Source organism: Dendrobates tinctorius, unplaced genomic scaffold, assembly GCF_039654945.1.
Source record: "Dendrobates tinctorius isolate UK_male_01 unplaced genomic scaffold, ASM3965494v1 ptg000095l, whole genome shotgun sequence".
Lineage (NCBI taxonomy): Eukaryota > Metazoa > Chordata > Amphibia > Anura > Dendrobatidae > Dendrobates > Dendrobates tinctorius.
In genome coordinates this window covers 25,560,733-25,582,644 of record NW_027361763.1, presented here as the reverse complement: position 1 = coordinate 25,582,644, position 21,912 = coordinate 25,560,733, and the positions used below count along the sequence as shown (strand labels likewise).

Genomic DNA, 21,912 nt, shown 5'->3' with positions numbered 1-21,912 from the left:
CGCTAATGATTAGAGGTAATTTTAATTTGAAAAAGTCAAATGGCGCTCCTTCCCTTCTGAGCCCTGCCGTGCGCCCAAACAGTGGTTCCCCCCCACATATGGAGTATCGGTGTACTCAGAACACATTGCACAACAACTTTTGTGGTCCAATTTCTCCTGTTACCCTTGTGAAAATAAAAAATAGCGTGCTAAAAAAATCATTTTTGAGGAAAAAAAATGATTTTTTATTTTCACAGCTTTGCGTTATAAACTTATGTGAAGCACTTGGGGGTTCAAAGTGCTCACCACACATCTAGATAAGTTCCTTGGGGGGTCTAATTTCCGAATTTGGTCACTTGTGGGGGGTTCCACAGTTTAGGCACACCAGGGGCTCTGCAAATGTAACATGACGCCCGCAGACTATTCCATGAAAGTCAGCATTTCATCATGCCACTACTTCCCTTCCGAGCCCCGACATGTGCCCAAGCAGTGGTCCCCACCCACTTATGGGGTACCAGCGTACTCAGGACAAACTGGACAAGAACTTTTGGGGTCCAATTCATCCTGTTACCCTTGTGGAAAAAAAATTGTTAGCTAAAAATCTTTTTTTTTTTTGAGGAAAAATAATGATTTTTTATTTTCACGGCTCTACGTTATAAACTTCTGTGAAGCAATTGGGGGTTCAAGGTCCTCGCCATACATCTAGATAAGTTCCTTGGGGGGTCTAGTTTCCAAAATGGGGTCACTTGTGGGGGGTTTCCACAGCTTAGATACATCAGGGGCTCTGCAAATGTAACATGACGCCCGCAGACCATTCCATCAAAGTCAGCATTTCATAATGCCACTACTTCCCTTCCGAGCCCCGACGTGTGCCCAAACAGTGGTCCCCACCCACTTATGGGGTACCAGCGTACTCAGGACAAACTGGACAACAACTTTTGGGGTCCAATTTATCCTGTTGCCCTGGTGGAAAAAAATTGCTGGCTAAAAATCATTTTTTTGAGCAAAAAAAATGATTTTTTTGTTTTCACGGCTCTGCGTTATAAACTTCTGTGAAGCACTTAGGGGTTCAAAGTGCTCACCACACATCTAGATAAGTTCCTTGGGGGGGTCTAGTTTAAAAAATGGGGTCATTTGTGGGGAGTTTCCACAGTTTAGGTACATCAGGGACTCTGCAATTGTAACATGATGCCTGCAGACCATTCCATCAAAGTCAGCATTTCAAAATGCCACTACTTCTCTTCCGAGCCCCGACGTGTGCCCAAACAGTGGTCCCCCCACATATGGGGTACCAGCGTACTCAGGACAAACTGGACAACAACTTTTGGGGTCCAGTTTCTCCTGGTACCCTTGTGAAAATAAAAAATTGTGCACTAAAAAATAATTTTTTGAGGAAAAAAAATATTTTTTATTTTCACAGCACTGCGTTATAAACTTTTGTGAAGCAGTTGGGGGTTCAAAGTGCTCACCACACATCTAGAAAAGTTCCTTAAGGGGTCTAGTTTCCAAAATTGGGTTATTTGTGGGGGAGCTCCAATGTTTAGGCACACAGGGGCTCTCCAAACATGACATGCCAACAGCTAAATATTCAAGCATGTTTTCCATTCAAAAAGTAAAATGGTGCTCCTTCCCTTCTGAGCCCAGCCGTGCGCCCAAACACTGGTTTATGACCACATGTGAGGTATCGGTGTACTCAGGAGAAATTGCCCAACAAATTTTAGGATCCATTTTATCCTGTTGCCCATTTGAAAATGAAAAAATTGATGCTAAAAGAAAAATTAAAATGTCCATTTTTTCTTTCCAAGCTGCTTTAGTTCCTGCAAAACACCTGAAGGGTTAATAATCTTCTAGAATGTAGTTTTGAGTAGCTTGAGGGGTGCAGTTTTTAGAATGGTGTCACTTTTGGGTATTTTCTGCCATATAGACCCCTCAAAGTGACTTCAAATGTGAGGTGGTCCCTAAAAAAAATGGTTTTGTAAATTTTGTTGCAAAAATGAGAAATCGCTGGTCAACTTTTAACCCTTATAACTTCCTAACAAAAAAAAAATTTGTTTCTAAAATTGTGCTGATATAAAGTAGACATGAGGGAAATGTTATTTAGTAACCACTTTGTGTCACATAACTCTCTGGTTTAACAGAATAAAAATTCAAAATGTGAAAATTGCGAAATTTTCTAAATTTTTACCAAATTTCTGATTTTTTCACAAATAAACACAAAAATTATAGACCTAAATTTACCACTAACATGAAGCCCAATATGTCACGAAAAAACAATCTCAGAATTGCTTGGATCCGTTGCAGTGTTCCTGAGTTATTAATGGACACTGGTCAGAATTGCAAAAATGGCCAGGTCAATAAGGGCAAAATAGGCTGGGTCATGAAGGGGTTAATGGTCTTCCTTGTTTAAGTGTCTCGCACACGTCTGTGTCATATCCTTGCTGGACTGGTTTGTATTAGCGGTTGTGTCCCGCTATACAGTTTGCTGTGACTTACTATATTCTGCTGAGCACCTCAATTCAGTTGCAGGAAAATCTGCATTAGTTCTGTTTGCATTTCTGTTTTGTGATGTACTATATTGTACTGAGCACCTCGTTTCAATTGCAGGAATATATGTGTTAGTTCTGTTTGCATTTCTGCTTTGTTTAAATACATCTCTTGCTGCAGCTTTGTTCTCAGACTGGTTGTATCCAATGCTATCTGATTCTTTAGTACCTACATAATTGTTAAACAGGGCTTATCGCCTAGGGTCAGGCAGGGATTAGGTTCTTGCTTGGCGATAGGTGCAGAACCTATTTAGGGTAGACAGTTTGACTTTAGATCTGCCTAGGGGTCTCTACTCCCACCTTCCCTAGTGTTGGATTCCCTTCCCCTCATCCATTTGTGCTGCATTTAGTGACACCAGGAGGCCCAATTTGCTGATCCAAATAGTTTGGGATAAAACTGTGGTACATTGAGAAATCATAAGTTCACATTTCCTCTTAAAAAACCATAGGTGTAAGAGTGTTGTTCAGGAACACTATATAAGAAAATAAACAGTGATTGTTAACTTATTGACAGGTAACTGACAAGTGTGGGTCTAAGGTTGTGAAATATCATGTTACAAGAGGGGAAGGGTACATGCAACATGAGTGGGAAAAAGTGAGGTCAAGGTGGAAGAAGGAATAGGCTTGGTTTTTAATTTGTATGTGGGTTAGGTGTTAATGTTAATGAAAGCTCAGCTGAACAAACACCATCTCATCCTATCCAAAGACCACTGGCAACATCTGTTACTGGATGGGCTACTCCACTCCCTTTCTTTGGCAGCCATACAGTGGTAAGTCTTGTAGATGAGAGCCAGAAAGAGCATGTGCTACAGTGGATGGCAAGCGCTGCATAAAGTGGCTTCTCCTCCTCTTCCTCCACCTTAATATCACGCACAATACAATCCATACAGGTTGGCACCAGAATTACCCTTGTTTCCCCCAGCGTCAGAAGTTTCCAAATGCCTAACTGACTGTGGGGAACCACAGAAGGGTGAGGCTGCAGAGTTATTCACACATTCTCTTCAATGGGCATCAGAGGTCTGCTCCGAAGATTCACAGAATCCAGAGGAGGAAAGCATCTGCACCGATGCCCCCAAAATGTTCATGTTGGATCCAAGGCCAAACAAAGTAGGATCTGAATAGAATCAAGACCTTGTCACCAAATGTTAAAAACACCGGGGATGGAGGTGATCCTCATGAGACTCAGATAACAGAGGTGTACACGGTCTGTAATATGATGTCAGGGCAGTAATAGGAGGATGGTGACTCTTAGGGTAAGTAGTGGAAGTACAGAGAGGATGAGGATTAGGTTGTAGGTCCCACTTGGTGTCAATTAGGAAGTACACAGCTGATTAGCTCAGGAAAGGGGGTGGAGAAAGATGAGGAGGTTACGTTGTGGTGTAGCAGACTCATTGAATGATGAAAGGAATATAACCATAATTTTTTGTGTACATGTATTCTCTTTAAAAACTTCACCTTTATTGATAATTTAGATTAAAACAACACCTATTCCCGTGAAAAAAGTGGAACAAAATCCACAAAAATAAACAAAATAGAAGACCATAAGAAAGCCCTACAAAAGGACTACAATAATTTCTGGAGTAGAAAGGTTATTGTAGTCCTTTTGTAGGGCTTTCTTATGGTCTTCTATTTTGTTTATTTTTGTGGATTTTGTTCCACTTTTTTCACGGGAATAGGTGTTGTTTTAATCTAAATTATCAATAAAGGTGTAGTTTTTTAAGGGAATACATGTACACAAAAGGTTTCGTTGTGGTGGCATGCACAGACATGTAGTGATGCAATCACAAGCACTACATCCTCAGCCACAATTTTGGCTGTGACCAGCATCATTCGTGAGTCTGCAGTTCACAGGGGCAGCAAGGGTTCCTTAGCATGGGCTTTCTTGAGCCACAAAGTATGACCCAACTCATTCATATTATCTGTCAAAATTTCATAAAAATCTCAGGCAAAAATTGCAATAATTTGACAGCTACATAGATGAACCAGCACATGCACAATCAACATGCCTTAAACTTGGAATCTCAATGCACTAAATGGACAAATACTGGGCCTCATTAACCACTGGGGTGAATGAGAACCCTCCAGCTGTTACAAAAGTCGACATGCCTGTTTTTGTTTCATAGAGAACATCACATCTTTCTCAGTTCACTATAACATCCCCATCTGCACCTCACTCACAGTCCAGCAGTTTGTCGTGTTCACCCTACTCCTCCCTCTCTCAACAAAGCAGCCAGCCCTCAGTTTTGCAGTGGTTTTCACATAAAAGTATGTTTTCTCCAATGCATGCCAAAGCCAAGAGCTTAAACTCAACCATATCCAATCTGCTGGCCACAGAAATGCTGCCTATCTGGTAGATACAAATGGTTTCCAGTTGTCGCTGGCCCCAGTACCAGTTGGCCAATCGCCATTACTTCTATAAAAAAGCTGTGTCTGCACTACACCATCATGTTGTAGACAACATCACCTGTTCCATGAAAAAATCTGTTTGCCAGGGTGCCAGAGTACATTTCACCACTGAAACCTGGACAAGAGAACATGGGCAGGGGCGTTAAATCTTGCTGACTGGGCACTGGGTGACTGGTGGCTGTAGGGGCAGTCGTTTAAAGGTCTACTCCACATGTCTTACAATCCCCAAGGCTTGTGGGACAAACCTCGCTATCTAAAACTTCCTTCACTGCTTCTGGCTCCTCCACCTCCTTTAGGGCCTCCACCTGTTCCCTCAACCACTCTCTTAATGAGACTTGCATTCCTACAGTGTAGAGAGAATACTCCCCACCTCCATACTGCACAACCAGAGCTCACTGCAATCCGACAGTGTTTAAATTAATATGCCATGGAGATCGCAGCCACACAGCTCAAAAGTTGTGGACAGCTATCCAGGCCTAGTTAAAGCAATGGCTGTCTCCACTTAACCTGGAGCCAGGGAAAGACGTGTGCAAAAGTGGTGCAAACCTGGTTGGTGGGCAACCTCACACATGTGCCTTGCATGGCTCACATCTAGAGATGAATGAATATGTTCGGAAAACGATTGCCAAACATACATTCGGCACAAATATTGCACATTCGAATTCGTGATTGGAAACACAATCATTTTTTATTTTAATCAGAAAAAGTCGGTAAAATATTTGCGTTGCTGCTAAAGTATTTTTAAGTAGATGATAGATAGATAGACATGTAGATCGTGTGACGGATTGACAGGCTTGGCTGCTCCTCGAGGCAGATCTAGGCACATGGGTGATTAAAGTCACTCAGTGGTTTATTGCCTCATAAACCAAAAAGAAAATGGTAACAGAAAAACAGCCTGCCAGCTCCTATGGGACAACACTTGCGGCGGCTCTCGCAGGAGCTAGCTATCCAGAGGCTTTCTTTCCTCCACACACATGGACAGAGGAAAAAAACTGGCTGGACATTTAACTCCCTTCCAGCCACACCCTGGAGGTGGAGATATGGGTAGGCACCCCCCATCTCTGACCTACCCACCATGAAAGCCATGCCCATATAGCAACTGGATTGCTCTCAGCGCATATTACCCTGGAGAAAATACTTATGGCTTTTACATCACACAGGAAAGCAATCTTTGTGACACATATCTCCCCTCATGTATGATACTATTGACCATGTCACAATCGATAGATAGAGTAAAAGCCAGCAATTCAGCAGCTAAGGTCTGATGTTTCCTGCCCTGATCTTGCATTGTTCAGCTAAGTGGTTCATTTTCAAATCCTTTGCATCTCATCTGGTTTTGTCTCTCTCTGCTTGTTGTGCGGGTTCAGCTTGCTCCTCTGGGGGCTGTGCTGGACACCCGTTCATATGTTACAGCCTGTGCCAGTTTGTTCAGTCCCCTGTTATATTGGTCTCTTTTGCTTTGCTTCTAGTTCATACCTGAGTGCTGATATAGTGGGGGCGAAGTCGTGTGACTTCAGTGTTTTCTTGTACATCAGACGTGTTGGATTTTTCAGGGTTTTTGCATGATTGCAGAGGGTCTTTCCTTTCCTGTCCTGTCTAGTCAGTTTGGGCCCCACCATTTGCTCAGTCTATTTTTCTGCCTGCGTTTGTGTTTCATCTTGTCTCACCAACAATATATGTTTGGGGGCTATCTATTCCTTTTGGGGTCTGCTCCGGGGCAGTTTACATTTCACCTTTTTTGCTTTAGGCTTAGTTAGCTATCCAGCTGTGCCGAGGCGTCTAGGGCATCATAGGTACGCTCCACAGCTACTGCTAGTTGTGTAGATAGGATCAGGGGTCTGCAATCCACTTAGTTACCAACTTCTATGGTTTTCTGGTGGCTTAGCCATTTCCTGCTATTCTCCTCGGTGACCCATTCATAACAGCCCCCTCTAACATCAATAACAGCTTGAAGTCTTTTGTGGTAGCTGTTAATGAGGTTCTTTATTTTCTCAGATGGTAAAGATGCCCACTCTTCTTTGCAAAAAGCCTCCAGTTCCTGTAAACTCCTAGGTTGTCTAGCATGAACTACGCACTTGGGATCTCCCCAGAGTGGCTCAATGATATTGAGGTCAGGAGATTGAGATGGCTACTCCAGAACCTTCACTTTGTTCTACTTTAGCCATTGACAGGTTGACTTGGCCTTGTATTTTGGATTGTCATCCTATTGGAATGTCCAAGTATTACCTCTGCGTAGCTTCCGGGTTAATGATTGCATATTTGCCTCCAGTATTTGCTAATAACGTGCTGCATTCATCTTTCCTTCAACTTTGACAAAATTTCCTGTGCCTTTGTAGCTCACACATCTTCAAAACTTCTGCAATTCACCTCCATGCTTTACAGTAGGAATGGTTTTCATTTCATCGTAGGCCTTGTTGACATTTCTTTAAGTTTAACATTTCTCTAAATTTAACATTTATGGTTGTGGCCATAATTTTCAATTTTAGTCTCATCACTCCAAATTACCTTGTTTTAGGTTTTGAGGCTTGTCTTTGTGCTGTTTTGCGCATTGTAGGCGAGATCTTTTGTGGCATTTGAGCAATAATGGCTTTCTTATGGTGACTCGACCAGGCAGCCCATTTTTCTTCAAGTGCCTCCTTATTGTGCATCTTGAAACAGCCAAATCGCTAGTTTTCAGAGAGTATAGTGTTTCAGCTGATGTTATTTGTGGGTTTTTCTTTTCGTGCTGAACAATTTTCCTTCCAGTTGCGGACAAAATTTTTGTTGGCCTAACTGACCGTGGTTTTGCTTTTACAGAGCCCCTGATTCTCCATTTGTTAATCACAGTTTTAACGCTGCTCACTGGTATTATCAATTCCTTGGATATCTTTTTGCATCCCTTTCCTGTTTTATACAGTTCAACTACCTTTTCCCGTAGATCCATTGACAATTCTTTTGCTTTCCCCATGACTCACAATCCAGAAATGTCAGTGGCTGGTGAATGGTGCAATAATCTGTCTGGATCCCAGAAACTAGATCAGCTGTTTTACGCACACACTGATTACAAGCAAACATTTCACAGGTGAGGATTTTACCTTTAGCAGCCATTCAAACCCATTTGTGTCAACTTCTGTGCATCTTATCAGGCCAAAATTACAAGTGTATGTGAAGTACTGATCAGGGTCCTTTTGAAGTTTTGGGCTGTCATTTTGATTTAAAAAAAGAAAACACAGTTCAACAATAAATGGCTTCACCCAACCACTATCCATGAGTGGAGAAAACATTTTGGTGTTATCATTCATATTCTCTGAAAAAAAGGCCAAGAAAGAAAAAATTCTGCAGGGGTATGTAAACTTTTCAGCACACTTGTACACATGTCACCTTATGATTGAGACTTTTTATATTATTAGGGTTCATACAGTGGATGATTCAAAAATGTGTCCTTTTTTCTATATTTTGGAATTTTTAAAGCATATTTTTAAATATTATATATTGTATTCAATAAAGGTCATTCATTTTTAATCAATTAAAGGAATTGTTTTATTTGGCAAAATTTATGTTTCAGGTATTGTTAAGATTATGCCAAGCTTACTTTGATCTTCCAAGTTGTAATGTTGCTTATCACCGTGCTATCAAAGTAATTGCATTTACTAAAAATTCATTGAAATGCTTGAGCTGTACACTAAGCAGCTGGTATCTCTTGTCCAAGAAATAATCATAGAATCATAGAATCGTAGAGTTGGAAGGGACCTCCTGGGCCATCTGGTCCAACCCCCTGCTCAAAGCAGGAGTCGCTAAATCATCCCAGTCAGATGTCTGCCCAGCCTCTGTTTGAAGACTTCCATTGAAGGAGAACTCACCACCTCTCGTGGCAACTTGTTACACTCATTGATCACTCTAACTGTCAAAAAGTTTTTTCTAATATCTAATCTGTGTCTCCTCCCATTCAGTTTCATCCCATTGCTTCTAGTCTTTCCTTGTGCAAATGAGAATAAAGTGGATCCTTCTACAATGTGACTGCCCTTTAGATATTTGTAGACAGCCATTAAGTCTCCTCTCAGTCTTTTCTTTTGCAAACTAAACAATCCCAAATCCTGCAACCTTTCCTCATAAGACAGGGTTTGCAGACCGGTCACCATTCTGGTTGCTCTTTTCTGAACTTGCTCCAGTTTGTTGATGTCTTTTTTAAAATGTGGTGCCCAAAACTGGACACAATATTCCAGATGAGGTCTGACCAAAGAGGAGTAGAGGGAAATAATGACTTCACGTGATCTAGACTGTATGCTTCTGTTAATACATCCTAGAATTGCATTTGCGTTTTTTGCTGCTGCATCACACTGTTGACTCATATTCAGTCTGTGATCTATTAATATACCCAAGTCTTTTTCACATGTGCTGTTACTTAGGCCTATTTCTCCCATTCTGTATATGCTTTTTTCATTTTTATTGCCCAGATGTAGTACTTTGCATTTTTCCTTGTTAAAAATCATTGTTAGTTGCTGCCCACTTTTCCAGTTTATTTATATCTTTTTGAATCCTCTCTCTCTCTTCTCTAGTATTAGCTATCCCTCCTAGCTTTGTGTCATCAGCAAATTTAATCAGTTTACCCTCAATTCCTTCATCTAAATCGTTGATAAAGATGTTGAACAATACAGGGCCCAGGACAGAGCCCTGTGGTACCCCACTTGAGACATTCTAATGTATTTAACATTTCAGTCCGGGGCTGAATCTAAACTATGTTGGGTTTGGAATTGTGTCTCCACTTTTCTGCTCCTTTAGTGCAGTGATCTGTTCATCTGTGCCTCACTCTATTACAAATGTTACTAGTTTCTTTAGCCCATTTCTGTATATTCTCCTTTATTAGCTCTTTTGAACTAATGCAGATAAATAATTACTGTGTATCTTTCATTCTTATATCACTTACAGCATTACCTTAAATTAATGAAGTATTCATATGACTCTGTGAACACTTTACCTTATTTTGATGAATATGGAGAGACTGTCCATGCATATAAGATAATTAACTGGTTTTATCTAGAAAATTCATTAACCGTTAATGCTCATGTTGGGAACTTTACACCATGGACTGGAGATGGACAACAGCTTCACATGGATTCCCAAGCGTTAACATGGAAGAACACAAGTGAGGTCAGAAATGTGTTCTACTATTATTCTACTTTGACATAACCATGTTTCTCAGTCTGTGGTGTGTACTGACTGTAATGCTTGGACTGACTGTTGGTCTCCCGACCTAAACTAACAGCTTCATATATGCTTATAAGGCAAATAGGTCATACGATAAGACCCGTGTTTTTTCTGAACATTATGAGACTAACGGACTGTGAAGTCCATCTTTGACTCGAGTAACTTTGGTCATCAATTGATCATTTGATTGCGTTAGAATTGCTTATTGCTGATTGCAATTTTCAAAGGACTTTTTAATCACAGACTTCACTCTAAACTACATGTAACTGAGGCTCTCTTGCAATAAAACAGCATTTTCCATTATGTCTACTGTGTGTTTCAAATTCTATCCTGCATACCACTCACAAATATATAGCACCTTAAAAAGTTGTGCACTCCAAAGAGACAGTCACAGAGAAGATGTAAACATATGTAAATTCAAGTCTTACAATCTTGTAACTATATATATATATATATAGTTAGGTGCTGGAGCTGTGTAGCCTCTCACTATGATATATAGGGAAGTGCTGAAGCTGTACAATCACTCCGCGTGATATATGTAGTGAGATGTTGGCGCTCTGAAACCAAAATTTGTGTAGCAAAAAGCATGCTTCTTGCATTGTCAGATGGGCAAGCCTTAATTTTGTTTTGTTTTGTTTTTGTAACCCTTTTACCCCCAAGGGTGGTTTGAATGTTAATGACCGTGCCAATTTTTACCATTCTGACCACTGTCCATTTATGAGGTAATAACTCTGGAACGCTTCCATCGATCCATCCCGGTGATTCTGACAATGTTTTCTCATGACATATTGCACTTCATGATAGTGGTAACATTTATTTGATATTACTTGTGTTTATTTGTGGAAAAAAATGGAAGTTTGGCAAAAATATTGAAAATTTCGCAATTTTCTAATTTTGAATTTTCATGCTCTTAAATCACAGAGATATGGCACAAAAAACAGTTAATAAATAATATTTAGCACATGTCTACTTTTCATCAGCACAATTTTGAAACCAAATTTTTTTTTTGCTTGGAGGTATGTACCAAAAAGTGACACCATTAGTGTTGAGCATTCCGATACCGCAAGAATCGAGTATCGGCCGATATTCACTGTATCAGAATTCCGATACTGAGTTCCGATACTTTTAGCATATCGAATACTGGAATCGGAAGTTCGTATAATGCTTTGAGCCAGTTTGATTTGATTCAGCCAATGACAATCCTCAGAAGTGTGGGCACATCCTGTTAGGCATGTAGGCATGTTAACTAATGGCATGGCTGTGATTGGCTGCTGAAATGATGTCATGATGCACTATAAAAGCCGCTGCCGCCGCCATTTCGGGTTCACTCTGCTGTGAATTCAGTTAGGGACAGGCTGCTGTTCAAGACAGTTAGAGATAGCGATTTTCAAAATCATATTGTGCTTTGCCAAGGCTACATAAAAAACCACTGTAGCTTTCTTTTGCCTTGCAGCAGTGTTCACAGCTGTCTGCAAGGTCTGTGTGAGTGCAGCTCACGCTGAGTAGTGTGTCCTGCAGCCACGTCTGGTTGTAGGCCGCTCAGCGTGTGTCACTGCCTCATACATATTTTTCTTCTTTTGCTGCTCATTTTTCATTCTCCTATTAGTGTGCATCCATCCGTATCCATCTTCATTGGTTGGTTCAAACACTATAGGAGTAGACAGCAGAGCCTATCTGTAGCCTTTCAGTGCTAGTGCCCAGTTTTCTGCACTGTTCACGGCTGTCTGAGAGGTCTCTTTGTGTGAGTGCAGCTCACGCTGAGTAGTGTGTCCTGCAGCTACGTCTGGTTGTAGGCCGCTCATTGTGTGTCACTGCCTCACACATATTTTTCTTTAATTACAGCTCATTTTTCATTCTCCTATTAGTGTGCATCCATCTGTATCCATATACGTTGGTTGCAAACACTATAGGAGTAGACAGCGGAGCCTTTCTGCAGCCTTCCAGTGCTAGTGTCCACTTATCTGCACTGTTCACGGCTGTCTGAGAGGTCTCTGTGTGTGAGTGCAGCTCACGCTGTAGTGTGTCTTACAGTTACATCTGGTTGTAGGCCGCTCAGCGTGCGTCACTGCCTGACACATATTTTTCTTTTACTGTAGCTCATTTTTCATTCTCCTATTAGTGTGCATCCATCCGTATCCATCTACATTAGTTGGTTGCAAGCACTATATAGGAGTAGATAGAGGAGATTTTTTTCTGACTTGTGCCCTTCAGCTGCAGCCAGATTAGTATTACCCTATTTTTTGGAGCCTCATCTTTTGCATTGTAGGTTACCTTCCTGCATTGTAATAGCTCCAAAAAGTTTGTGATACTATCGCTTTCAAATCTTTGGTCACATCCTTTTTGTTTTTTTTGAAAAAAAAAAACAAAATAAACTTCACCAAACACTCCATTTGACAGTTGTGTATGCCACATTAGCTCATATTAAAGTGTAGTCCACACACTTTATAAAATTAGTGTTTCTTATACCTGTTAGCAGCTGTTCAGGAATAAGCACACTAAGCCCCCCCTTTGTACTTTTATGCCTATCTTTATCAGTCTACCAAGATGAAGAAGGCAGGGAGTAAGGCACGTGGGCGTGGAGTTTCAGCAGGGAGAGGACGTGGGGATTCTGCAGGGAGAGGACGTGGGGATTCTGTGCCTGCTGCGGGCACCAGTGAGTCAGCATCCCCCAGTTTTAGCAGGCAACAGTCCCTTATGCGCAGCTTTGTAGAACCTCGCCGTACTTCACTGCTGCGGGAGGAACAAACTGAAGCCATTGTCGGATGGATGGCAGCTAACACATTGACTTCAATGACTTCCACATCCTCTCAGGGGCAGAGCAATGAAGAGCAACCATCTGTCTCTTCACCACCTGCCAAAGTGCCCAGGCAGTCAGAGAGCCCTGGACAGGAGCCATCACAGTCTCTACTTCTGTTCTCTGAATCTGTTGGCTTGGAAAGAGGGGGCCAGTCAAGCAACATTCAAGAATGTGAAGAAGAGGGAGTATGCAGTGATGTGCAACTTCTTTGTCCCTCTGAATCTGAAGAGGCGGGTGGGCCAGTGCCTATGGTCAGCACACCTCAGTATGCATCAGATGATGACGAGACTCAGGTGCCACTTTCTGGTGCGTACGGTGCTGGCGAGACTACCCAGGAGAAGCAGGTGTTTGAAGAGGGGAGTGTAGATGATGAGATCCTAGACCCATCATGGCGTGAGGAACAGGTAGGTGATGGGAGCAGCTCTGAGGAAGAGATTCCCCAAATGGCCAAAACAGGAGGGAGAGGGAGGAGGCAGACTTGGTTGCCTGTAGCCTCCACTTCGGCACCCGTTAGGAGCATTCCTCTTCCAAAAGCCAAAACGGGCTCTCCCAAGACTTGCAGCACGTGGTCCTTTTTTGACACACTTGCAGATGACATTTGCTTTGTCAAATGCAAGCCGTGTCATCAGAAAGTCAAAAGAGGGAAAAATGTCAGCAACCTCAATACCACAAACATGTGGAAAAATGTGCAGACCAAGCATGTGCTGGAGTTACACAGACACACTGAAGACGTAGGCCAACATACAGCACCACCTACCACCTCTTCAGCTCGTGTTGGGGCCTCTTCCTCCAGCTCACACACAGCTGGTTCAGCTTCCTCACAGGATCGCCAAGGAAGAACCTCTTGCACTGTTGTCCAGAGACCCAGCGACATTCCACCCACAGCACCACGTTCCCAGTCATCCTCACACTCCCAGGCAACGCGACAGCCATTGGTAGCACAGACATGGGATAAAAGGCGGCCATACTCGGCAAACCATCCCCGAGCACAGGCTCTGAATGCTGGCTTTGCCAAACTACTGGCCCTTGAAATGCTCTCATTCAGGTTGGTGGAGAATGACACCTTCCGGAACTTCACGGCATTGGCAGTCCCACAATACACCGTGTCCAGCCGCTTTTATTTCAGCAGGCAAGCCGTCCCTGCCCTGCAAAAGCATGTGGAGGGAAAAATAATACATGCGCTACAAAACACCGTCAGTAGCAAGGTCCACCTGACCACCGATGCGTTGACCAGTAACCATGGACAGGGACAATACTTTTCCCTCACTGCCCATGGGGTCAATGTTGTGGAGCCGGGTACAGATCTGGAGAGTGGCGCTGCAGCTGCACGTGTTCTGCCAACTCCACAAATTGCAGGAATCCAGTCTGTACACTTTACTCCTCCTCCTACTCAAGTTCCTCAGAATCAGCGCTGCAGGAGCCTGTTACAACCGATATGAGCATAGCCGTGGCCAAACATCAACAGGCCATACTGAAATCAATTTCTTTGGGGAATCGAAGTCACACAGCGCAGGAGCTCTGGAATGCCATCAAGCAGGAGAGCTACATGTGGTTCCTGCCAGCGAAACTCCAGCCAGGCTTGGTAGTGTGTGACAATGGCCGAAATCTGGTGGCAGCTCTGGGCCTAGGCAACCTCACTCACATCCCATGTCTGGCACATGTGCTGAACTTGGTCGCACAGAGCTTTCTGAGGGACTATCCGGATCTTGATGCACTGCTGCACAAGGTCCGCATAGAGTGCGCTCACTTGCGGTGTTCCAGCACGGCAAGATCGTGCCTTGCAGCTCTGCAGCGCCGATTGCGCCTTCCGGAACATCGCATCATATGTGACCTACCCACCAGGTGGAATTCAACATTACATATGTTGAAGTGGTTGTGTGAGCAGCAGGCAGCAGTAATGGAGTACCAGCTGCATCAGGCGCAAACAAGTCGCACTGTGCGTCGGTCACACTTCAGCACCACTGAGTTTGCCTCTATGAAGGACATCTGCCTCGTTTTGCGTGCCTTTTATGATTCTACGCGGATGGCGAGTGCAGATGATGCACTAGTCAGCATGACTGTCCCCCTTATCTGCCTGCTTCAAAAAACACTGCAAGCACTAAGGGAGGAGGTTTTGGAAGAGGTGGAGGATGAGGAGTCACAAATGCCATCTGCTTCTGGACAGTCTGCACTACATGGTTCCTCACAAAGGCCTAGGCGGGGGACACTTTGTGAGGAGGAGGATGAGGAGGAGTCAATAGAGGAGGAAGACATGTCTCCAGAGGAGGGAGGTACACAATTCTCTAGTCAGTATGTACAGCGAGGGTGGGGTGATTCAGAGCAGGCAGAGATGACGCCTCAAGCAGGGGACAGCGTTTCTTGGGAAGTTGGGATTCTGCAGCACATGGTTGATTTCATGCTGCAGTGCCTGAGAAACGACAGCCGCATCGCCCACATTCTGAACACGGCTGATTATTGGTGTACACCCTCCTAGATCCTCGCTACCGGGACAACTTACAAAGCCTCATACCACCGTTGAACCGGGAGCGTAAAATGCGGGAGTACCAAGACACACTGGTGCAGTCCATCATGTTCTCCATTCCACCCGAGAGCAGTGTTGATAGTGCTTTACAAAGCAGCTCTGTGCGTCGAGGCAGTGGAGGAAAATCGGCACAAAGAGGCAGCAGAGGCAGTGCCTCAGCACAAGGCAAGACCACTATGGCCCAAATGTGGCAAAGTTTTGTGTGTCCGCCACAAATGTCTACACCATCACAGACGGCTCCAGTCAGCAGAAGGCAATGTTTCCATCAGATGGTGACAGACTACATGTCTTGCCCTGTGAGTGTACTCCCAAATGGCTCTTCCCCCTTCAAGTTTTAGGTCTCTAAGCTGGATACATGGCAAGAGCTTAGCCAGTATGCATTGGAGGTGCTGGCTTGCCCTGCTGCCAGTGTATTATCGGAACGCGTCTTTAGTGCCGCAGGTGGTGTACTAACTGACCGTCGCATGCAACTATCCTCCGATAACGTTGACCGGCTTACTTTTCTGAAAATGAACAAGGCCTGGATCTCTCCAGAATTTGCCAGTCCTCTTCCAGAATAAATAATTGGTTGGCAACAGTATCCAGGTCTCCTGTTGTGTTCATGTTTCTATCACCTGACCTGTAATCCCTGGGCTTGAACACAGCCAGTTGTTGCTCAGAAGTGCCATCTGCACAGAGAAAAACACTAGTGGGGTTCAGTAACGCCAGCTGCTCCCTTGCTGTGTGGATGGCAAAGTCTCATGCTCCCTCCACATTCAAACTACTACTGATTTCTAACCATCCTCCACTTAGGCCTCTGGCTCCACTGTCTCTAGTATTTCCCCTGGCCTCCAACCCCACCAGTTGTTGCTCTGAAGTGGCGTCTGCACAATCCACACTTGTTCCTGTGTTACTTGGGTTCAGTCACGTCAGCTGATCCCCTGATGTGTGTCCGGCAATGTCTCCTGCCCTGTCCACATTCCCATTACTAGCTCCTGTGATAGTGGGGTTCAGTAACATCAGCTGCTCCCCTGCTGAGTGGACGGCAATATCATCTGCTGCCTCCACATTCAAACTACATCACCTATAAAACTTGCTGCAATTAGGCCTCAGCCTACTCCATGACTGATCCTGGGCTTCAACACAACCAGTTGTTGCTCGGAAGTGCCGTCCACACAGAGAAAAACACTAGCTCCTGTGTTAGTGGGGTTCAGTCATGCCAGCTGCTCCCCTGCTGTGTGGATGGCAAAGTCTCCTGCTCCCTCCACATTGACGCAACATCCGATTTTCTACTTGTTCCAAGTAGGCCTCTGCCTGCTGCATGATTGATCCTGGGCTTCAACACAGCCAGTTGTCGCTCGGAAGTGCTGTCCGCACAGAGAAAAACACTAGCTCCTGTGTTAGTGGGGTTCAGTCACGCCATCTGCTCCCCTGCTGTGTGGACGGAAAAGTCTCCAGCTGCCTCCACATTCAAACTACTACTGATTTTTAACCATGCTCCACTTAGGCCTGGGGCTCCTCTGTCTCTAGTATTTCCCCTGGCCTCCAACCCCGCCAGTTGCTGCTCTGAAGTGGCATCTGCACAATCCACACTTGTTCCTGTGTTACTGGGGCTCAGTCACGTCAGTGACGTCAGTGATATTAAACTTGATGAAATTAGGCCTCAGCCTACACCCTGATTGACCCTGGGCTCCAACATCGCCAGTTGCCGCTCAGAAGTGTCTTTGGCACGGGTACTCCCTCCTGCCCATCCTGGTTCCAGCATGCCTGCTGTTTCCGGGGAGTGTCAACGTCACTTTGCCACCAATGCGTTGTCCTGTCGTGTTGCGGTCGGGTTAGCCGAGTCTATGGTGCCTGCAGTTTAGGTGCTTCCTATGTGGACTGCGGGTTCTGGTAATAAAGGCTGGTTCCGTAGTGCCAATAGGACAAGCACCCCCTGTAGGACTGTAGGATTCGGTAACTGCGGCCGGCTTGCGGCCTTGCAACTTTGTCTTTTTCATGGGTACCTTCTGGTACCCATACGGTTTCCAGTACCGTCAGCTGGTTCTCGGCAGTGCCTTTGGCCAAGGTGCCTCCTTCTCGGTATCCGAGTTCCAGCAATGTCTGCTTGTCCTTGGTAGAGCTTTGTAGCACAGGTACCTCCTGCTTAGTAACCGTGCTCCAGCACCGTCAGCAAGTCCACGGTGGTGCCATTGGCTCTTGTTCCTTCAGCTGCCACTCTGGGTTCCAGCACCGTCAGCTGGTTCTCGGTAGTTCCATTGACTCTTGTTCCTTCAGCTGCCACTCTGGGTTCCAGCACCGTCAGCTGGTTCTCAGCAGTGTCTTTGGCACGGGTACTCCCTCCTGCCCAGCCTGGTTCCAGCATGCCTGCTGTTTCCGGGTAGTGTCAACATCACTTTGCCACCGACTCGTTGTCCGGTCGTGCTGCGGTCGGGTTAGCCGAGTCTATGATGCCTGCAGTTTAGGTGCTTCCTATGTGGGCTGCGGGTTCTGGTAATAAAGGCTGGTTCCGTAGTGCCAATAGGACAAGCACCCCCTGTAGGACTGTGGGTTTCGGTAACTGGGGCCGGCTCGTGGCCTTGCAACTTTGTTTATCATGAGTACCTTCTGGTACCCATATGGGTTCCAGTACCATCAGCTGGCTCTTGGCAGTGCCTTTGGCTGAGGTGCCTCCTTCTCGGTATCCGAGTTACAGCAACGTCTGCTGGTCCTTGGTAGTGCTTTGTAGCACAGGTACCTCCTGCTTAGTAACCATGTTCTAGCACCGTCAGCTGGTCCATGGTTGTGCCATTGGCTCTTGTTCCTTCTGCTGCCCCTCTGGGTTCCAGCACCGTCAGCTGGTCCTCGCTAGTTCCATTTGCTCTTGCAACTTCTGCTACCCATTCGGGTTCCAGCACCGTCAGCTGGTTCTCGGCAGTGCCTTTGGTCTAGGTGCCTCCTTCTCGGTATCCAAGTTCCAGCAACGTCTGCTGGTCCTTGGTAGTGCTTTCTAGCACAGGTACCTCCTGCTTAGTAACCGTGTTCCAGCACCATCAGCTGGTCCACTGTTGTGCCATTGGCTCTTGTTCCTTATGCTGCCCCTCCTGGTTCCAGCACCGTCAGCTTGTCCTCGCTACTTCCATTTGCTCTTGTTCCTTCTGCTAACCATCCGGGTTCCAGTACAGTCAGCTGGTTCTCAGCAGTCCCTCAGCCTTCTTGTACCTTCTGCTACTTTTCCAAGTTCGAGCTTGTGGAAATGGTTTTTAGCTCTCAATCTGGATCTCCCTGATGACTACCCTGAAGACGACGACCCTGAAGACCACACCGAAGAAGACCAAAAGATGACCCTGAAGAAGATGACCAAGAGGACAAAGAAAATGAAGACAACCACCAAGATGCAGAACAACAAGAGACAGAAGACCAAGAAGCATAAAAATCAAAAGCAGAAGAACATTAAGCATAAGACTAAAACTCAGAGCAAATGATATTATCTAAATTATAAGCAGAAGAAGACTAAGCAGTGTATGGGGGTGAATCCGTTCCTCCTCGTGGTGCCCCTGGAAAATGCCTGCTGCTGCAGGCCAAACTGAACGCGGACAAATCCTGTTGTAAATCTGTTGTCACAGGCTGAACGGAAGGTGTAATCTTCCAACTTTTATAGATTACAACTACAGGAATGCCTGTCACAAATAAGAATATGATGAAGAAGATGAAGAAGTAGAATAAGAATAATAATAATAGTTGAATAAGAAGAATATGAAGAATGTAAAAAAAAAGAATAATAGGAAGAAGGTGAAGAAGAAGAAGATGTATAAGGTGAATAAGAAGTTAATGAAAAATATGCTGCTGCTGAAGATGATGAAGGAGAAAGTGTGGGAGAAGTAAAAAAGAAGGTGAAGAGCATGGAAGTAGTGAAACATACATATCTGACAAAATATAAAAGAGGTTAACATAGTCAATATCTTTGTAACTCCGAATGTCTTTAAAAAAAAATAATAATTCCTGCTATTCCATTTGATTGGCCTAAACCTCTATGGCCTCTTTCACACCTCAGTTTTTTACAATCAGTCACAATCCGCCAGGTTTTGAAAAAAACGGATCCTCAATTTTTTTTTGAGGATCCGTTTTTTTTTCCCCATTGACTTGCATTGATGGCGGATTGTGACGGATTGCTGTCCGTTGCATCCGTTTTTTTGAGGATCCGCCAAAAGAAATTATCTCTCTCTCTCTCTCTCTCTCTCCTTTTCCCGGCCAACGTTTACTTTAAATTTCCTCATTTTCAGGATCCGTCTGAAAACGGATCCTGTGCCATCCGTTCACATCAGTTGATAACGGATCCGCTTGTCTGACTTTTTGGCGGATTTGAACTGATGCAAAAAACTGAAGTGTGAAAGAGGCCTATGGCTTTAATGTCTCCTACACCTCCCACAATACATTCTACATTGTTATTAGTTGTTTTTCTTCATGTAGAATTAACCTACATGGAAAGAAATGTTTTTTTTAATTCCGATATTTCTGTCCCATTGACTTGAATGGGACTTCTGGGATCGGAATCGGCGATACCCGATACTTTTTGGATATCGGCCGATCCAATCCGATCCGATATTTTTCAAATATTGGATGATATCACTCGACACTAGACACCATTCTAAAAATTGCACCCCTCAAGGTGCTCAAAACCACATTCAAGAGGTTTATTAACCCTTCAGGTGCTACAGGTGAATTTTTGGAATTTTTTTAAAAAATGAACATTTAACTTTTTTTCACAAAAAAATTACTGCAGATCCATTTTTTTATTTTACCAAGGATAACAGGAGAAATTGGACTCTGAAAGTTGTTGTGAAATTTCTCCTGAGTATGCTGAAATGACATATATGCAGGTAAACCACTGTTTGGGCGCAAGGCAGAGCTCAGAAGGGAAGGAGCGCCGTTTTACTTTTTCAACACAAAATTGGCTGGAATTAAAATCAGACGCCATGTTGCATTTGGAGAGTCCCTGATGTGCCTAAACAGTGTAAAGCCCCCAAAAGTGACCCCATTTTGGAAACTAGACCCCCCAATGAACTTATCTAGATGTGTGGTGAGCACTTTGAACCCCCAAGTGCTTCACAGAAGTTTATAACGTAGAGCTGTAAAAATAAAAATTATAATGTATGAGCCCTTCTGTACTTTTTCAACGCAAAAATGGCTGGACTTAAAATCGGACGCCATGTCGCATTTGGAGAGCCCCTGATGTGACTAAACAGTGTAAACTTCTCAAAAGTAACATAATTTTGGAAACTAGACATGCTAAGTAACTTATCTAGATGTGTGGTGAGCTCTTTAAACCCCCAAGTGCTTCACAGAAGTTTATAATGATCTTTATGCCCCAAATTTTTTATTTTTGCAAGGGTAACTATTTTTTATTATTTTTGCAAGCAATTTGACCCCAAGAGTTATTGTGCAGTTTGTTCTGAGTAAGCTGATATCCCAGATGTGGGAGTAAACCACTGTGTGTGGACATGGCAGAGCTCAGAATGGAAAGAGCACCAGATTTTATTGTTATGCTTTGCAGGTGCCATAACCCACTTGGAGAGCCTATGAGGTGCCAAAACAGCAGAACCCCCAATAAGTGACCCCATTTTATGAACTACACCTCTCCACATTTGTCTTTTTACAGAAAGGTCTGAACTTTGAATTTTTAACTCTTTCTGTGAAGTTCTTTCTGTGGACTCTTGGATCATTTGATAAGGTTTAAAGTAAATATGTAATTTTCTTCGTACTTCATAGATTTGATTACGGGGATAACTCAGTTTAGGAGAGTTTGATACTGGCATCTGAGAAGATTTTACTCTGCCTGATTTTACAGAATTGGCATGACTTATTTTCCTTTCACGATTCTCATGTTTTCTAGCAATATCAAGAGATTGAACACATTCAAATAAAGAATCTTTTTGTGACACAATAACACGAGATACAGGATTTAGAAACCCAAATTTGTTTACAAAACATTTTATCATTGATTGTGTTTTGACATTGTTAATGAGAGTTTGGTACAACCGTTCAAATATGGACACGAATGTAAAAGTACATTCTTTCCGACCAATCCTTAATTTTTGAAGAATATCAATATCTGGACAATTTTCATTCGATGCACAAAAAAAATCAGAAATTTGAATCTGTCTTTATCATTTAAATTTTCATGTGACTCACAAGACATTTTTAATGTTAACCACCTAGAAATAATTACAGGAAGCCACATTTTAAACAACTGATTTTTCTCCTCATTAGTTAAATCAAACTTATCAGCAAAACTCTCAAATATCTCTGAATTTCTGCACGCATGGATTTTGTTATATGCAGGAATGACTTTGCATAATTTTACCAAATTTCTCCTAACTTTAATTTGGAGTTGGGCCTCCGAGTAGTCTTCTATTTTTTAGTGCATCTGTTCCTTGTACTTCATCTACTGCAGTTCTGAAGTCTCCTCCTATGCTTTCTCCATCTTTTTCCATGTCTTCACACATAAGGTCACCTTGAATTGC

The 21,912-nt window shown here is 43.6% G+C and overlaps 1 protein-coding gene across 1 annotated transcript in view; it reads left to right on the top strand.

Moving 5' to 3' along the window:
- LOC141098860 (vomeronasal type-2 receptor 26-like) overlaps positions 1-21,912 on the top strand; it is a 185,798-nt gene that overhangs the window by 112,286 nt on the left and 51,600 nt on the right. Inside the window, exon 6 of the mRNA XM_073586818.1 lies at positions 9,834-10,050. Coding sequence (XP_073442919.1) covers positions 9,834-10,050 — 217 coding nt within the window. The remainder of the gene's footprint in view (positions 1-9,833; positions 10,051-21,912) is intronic.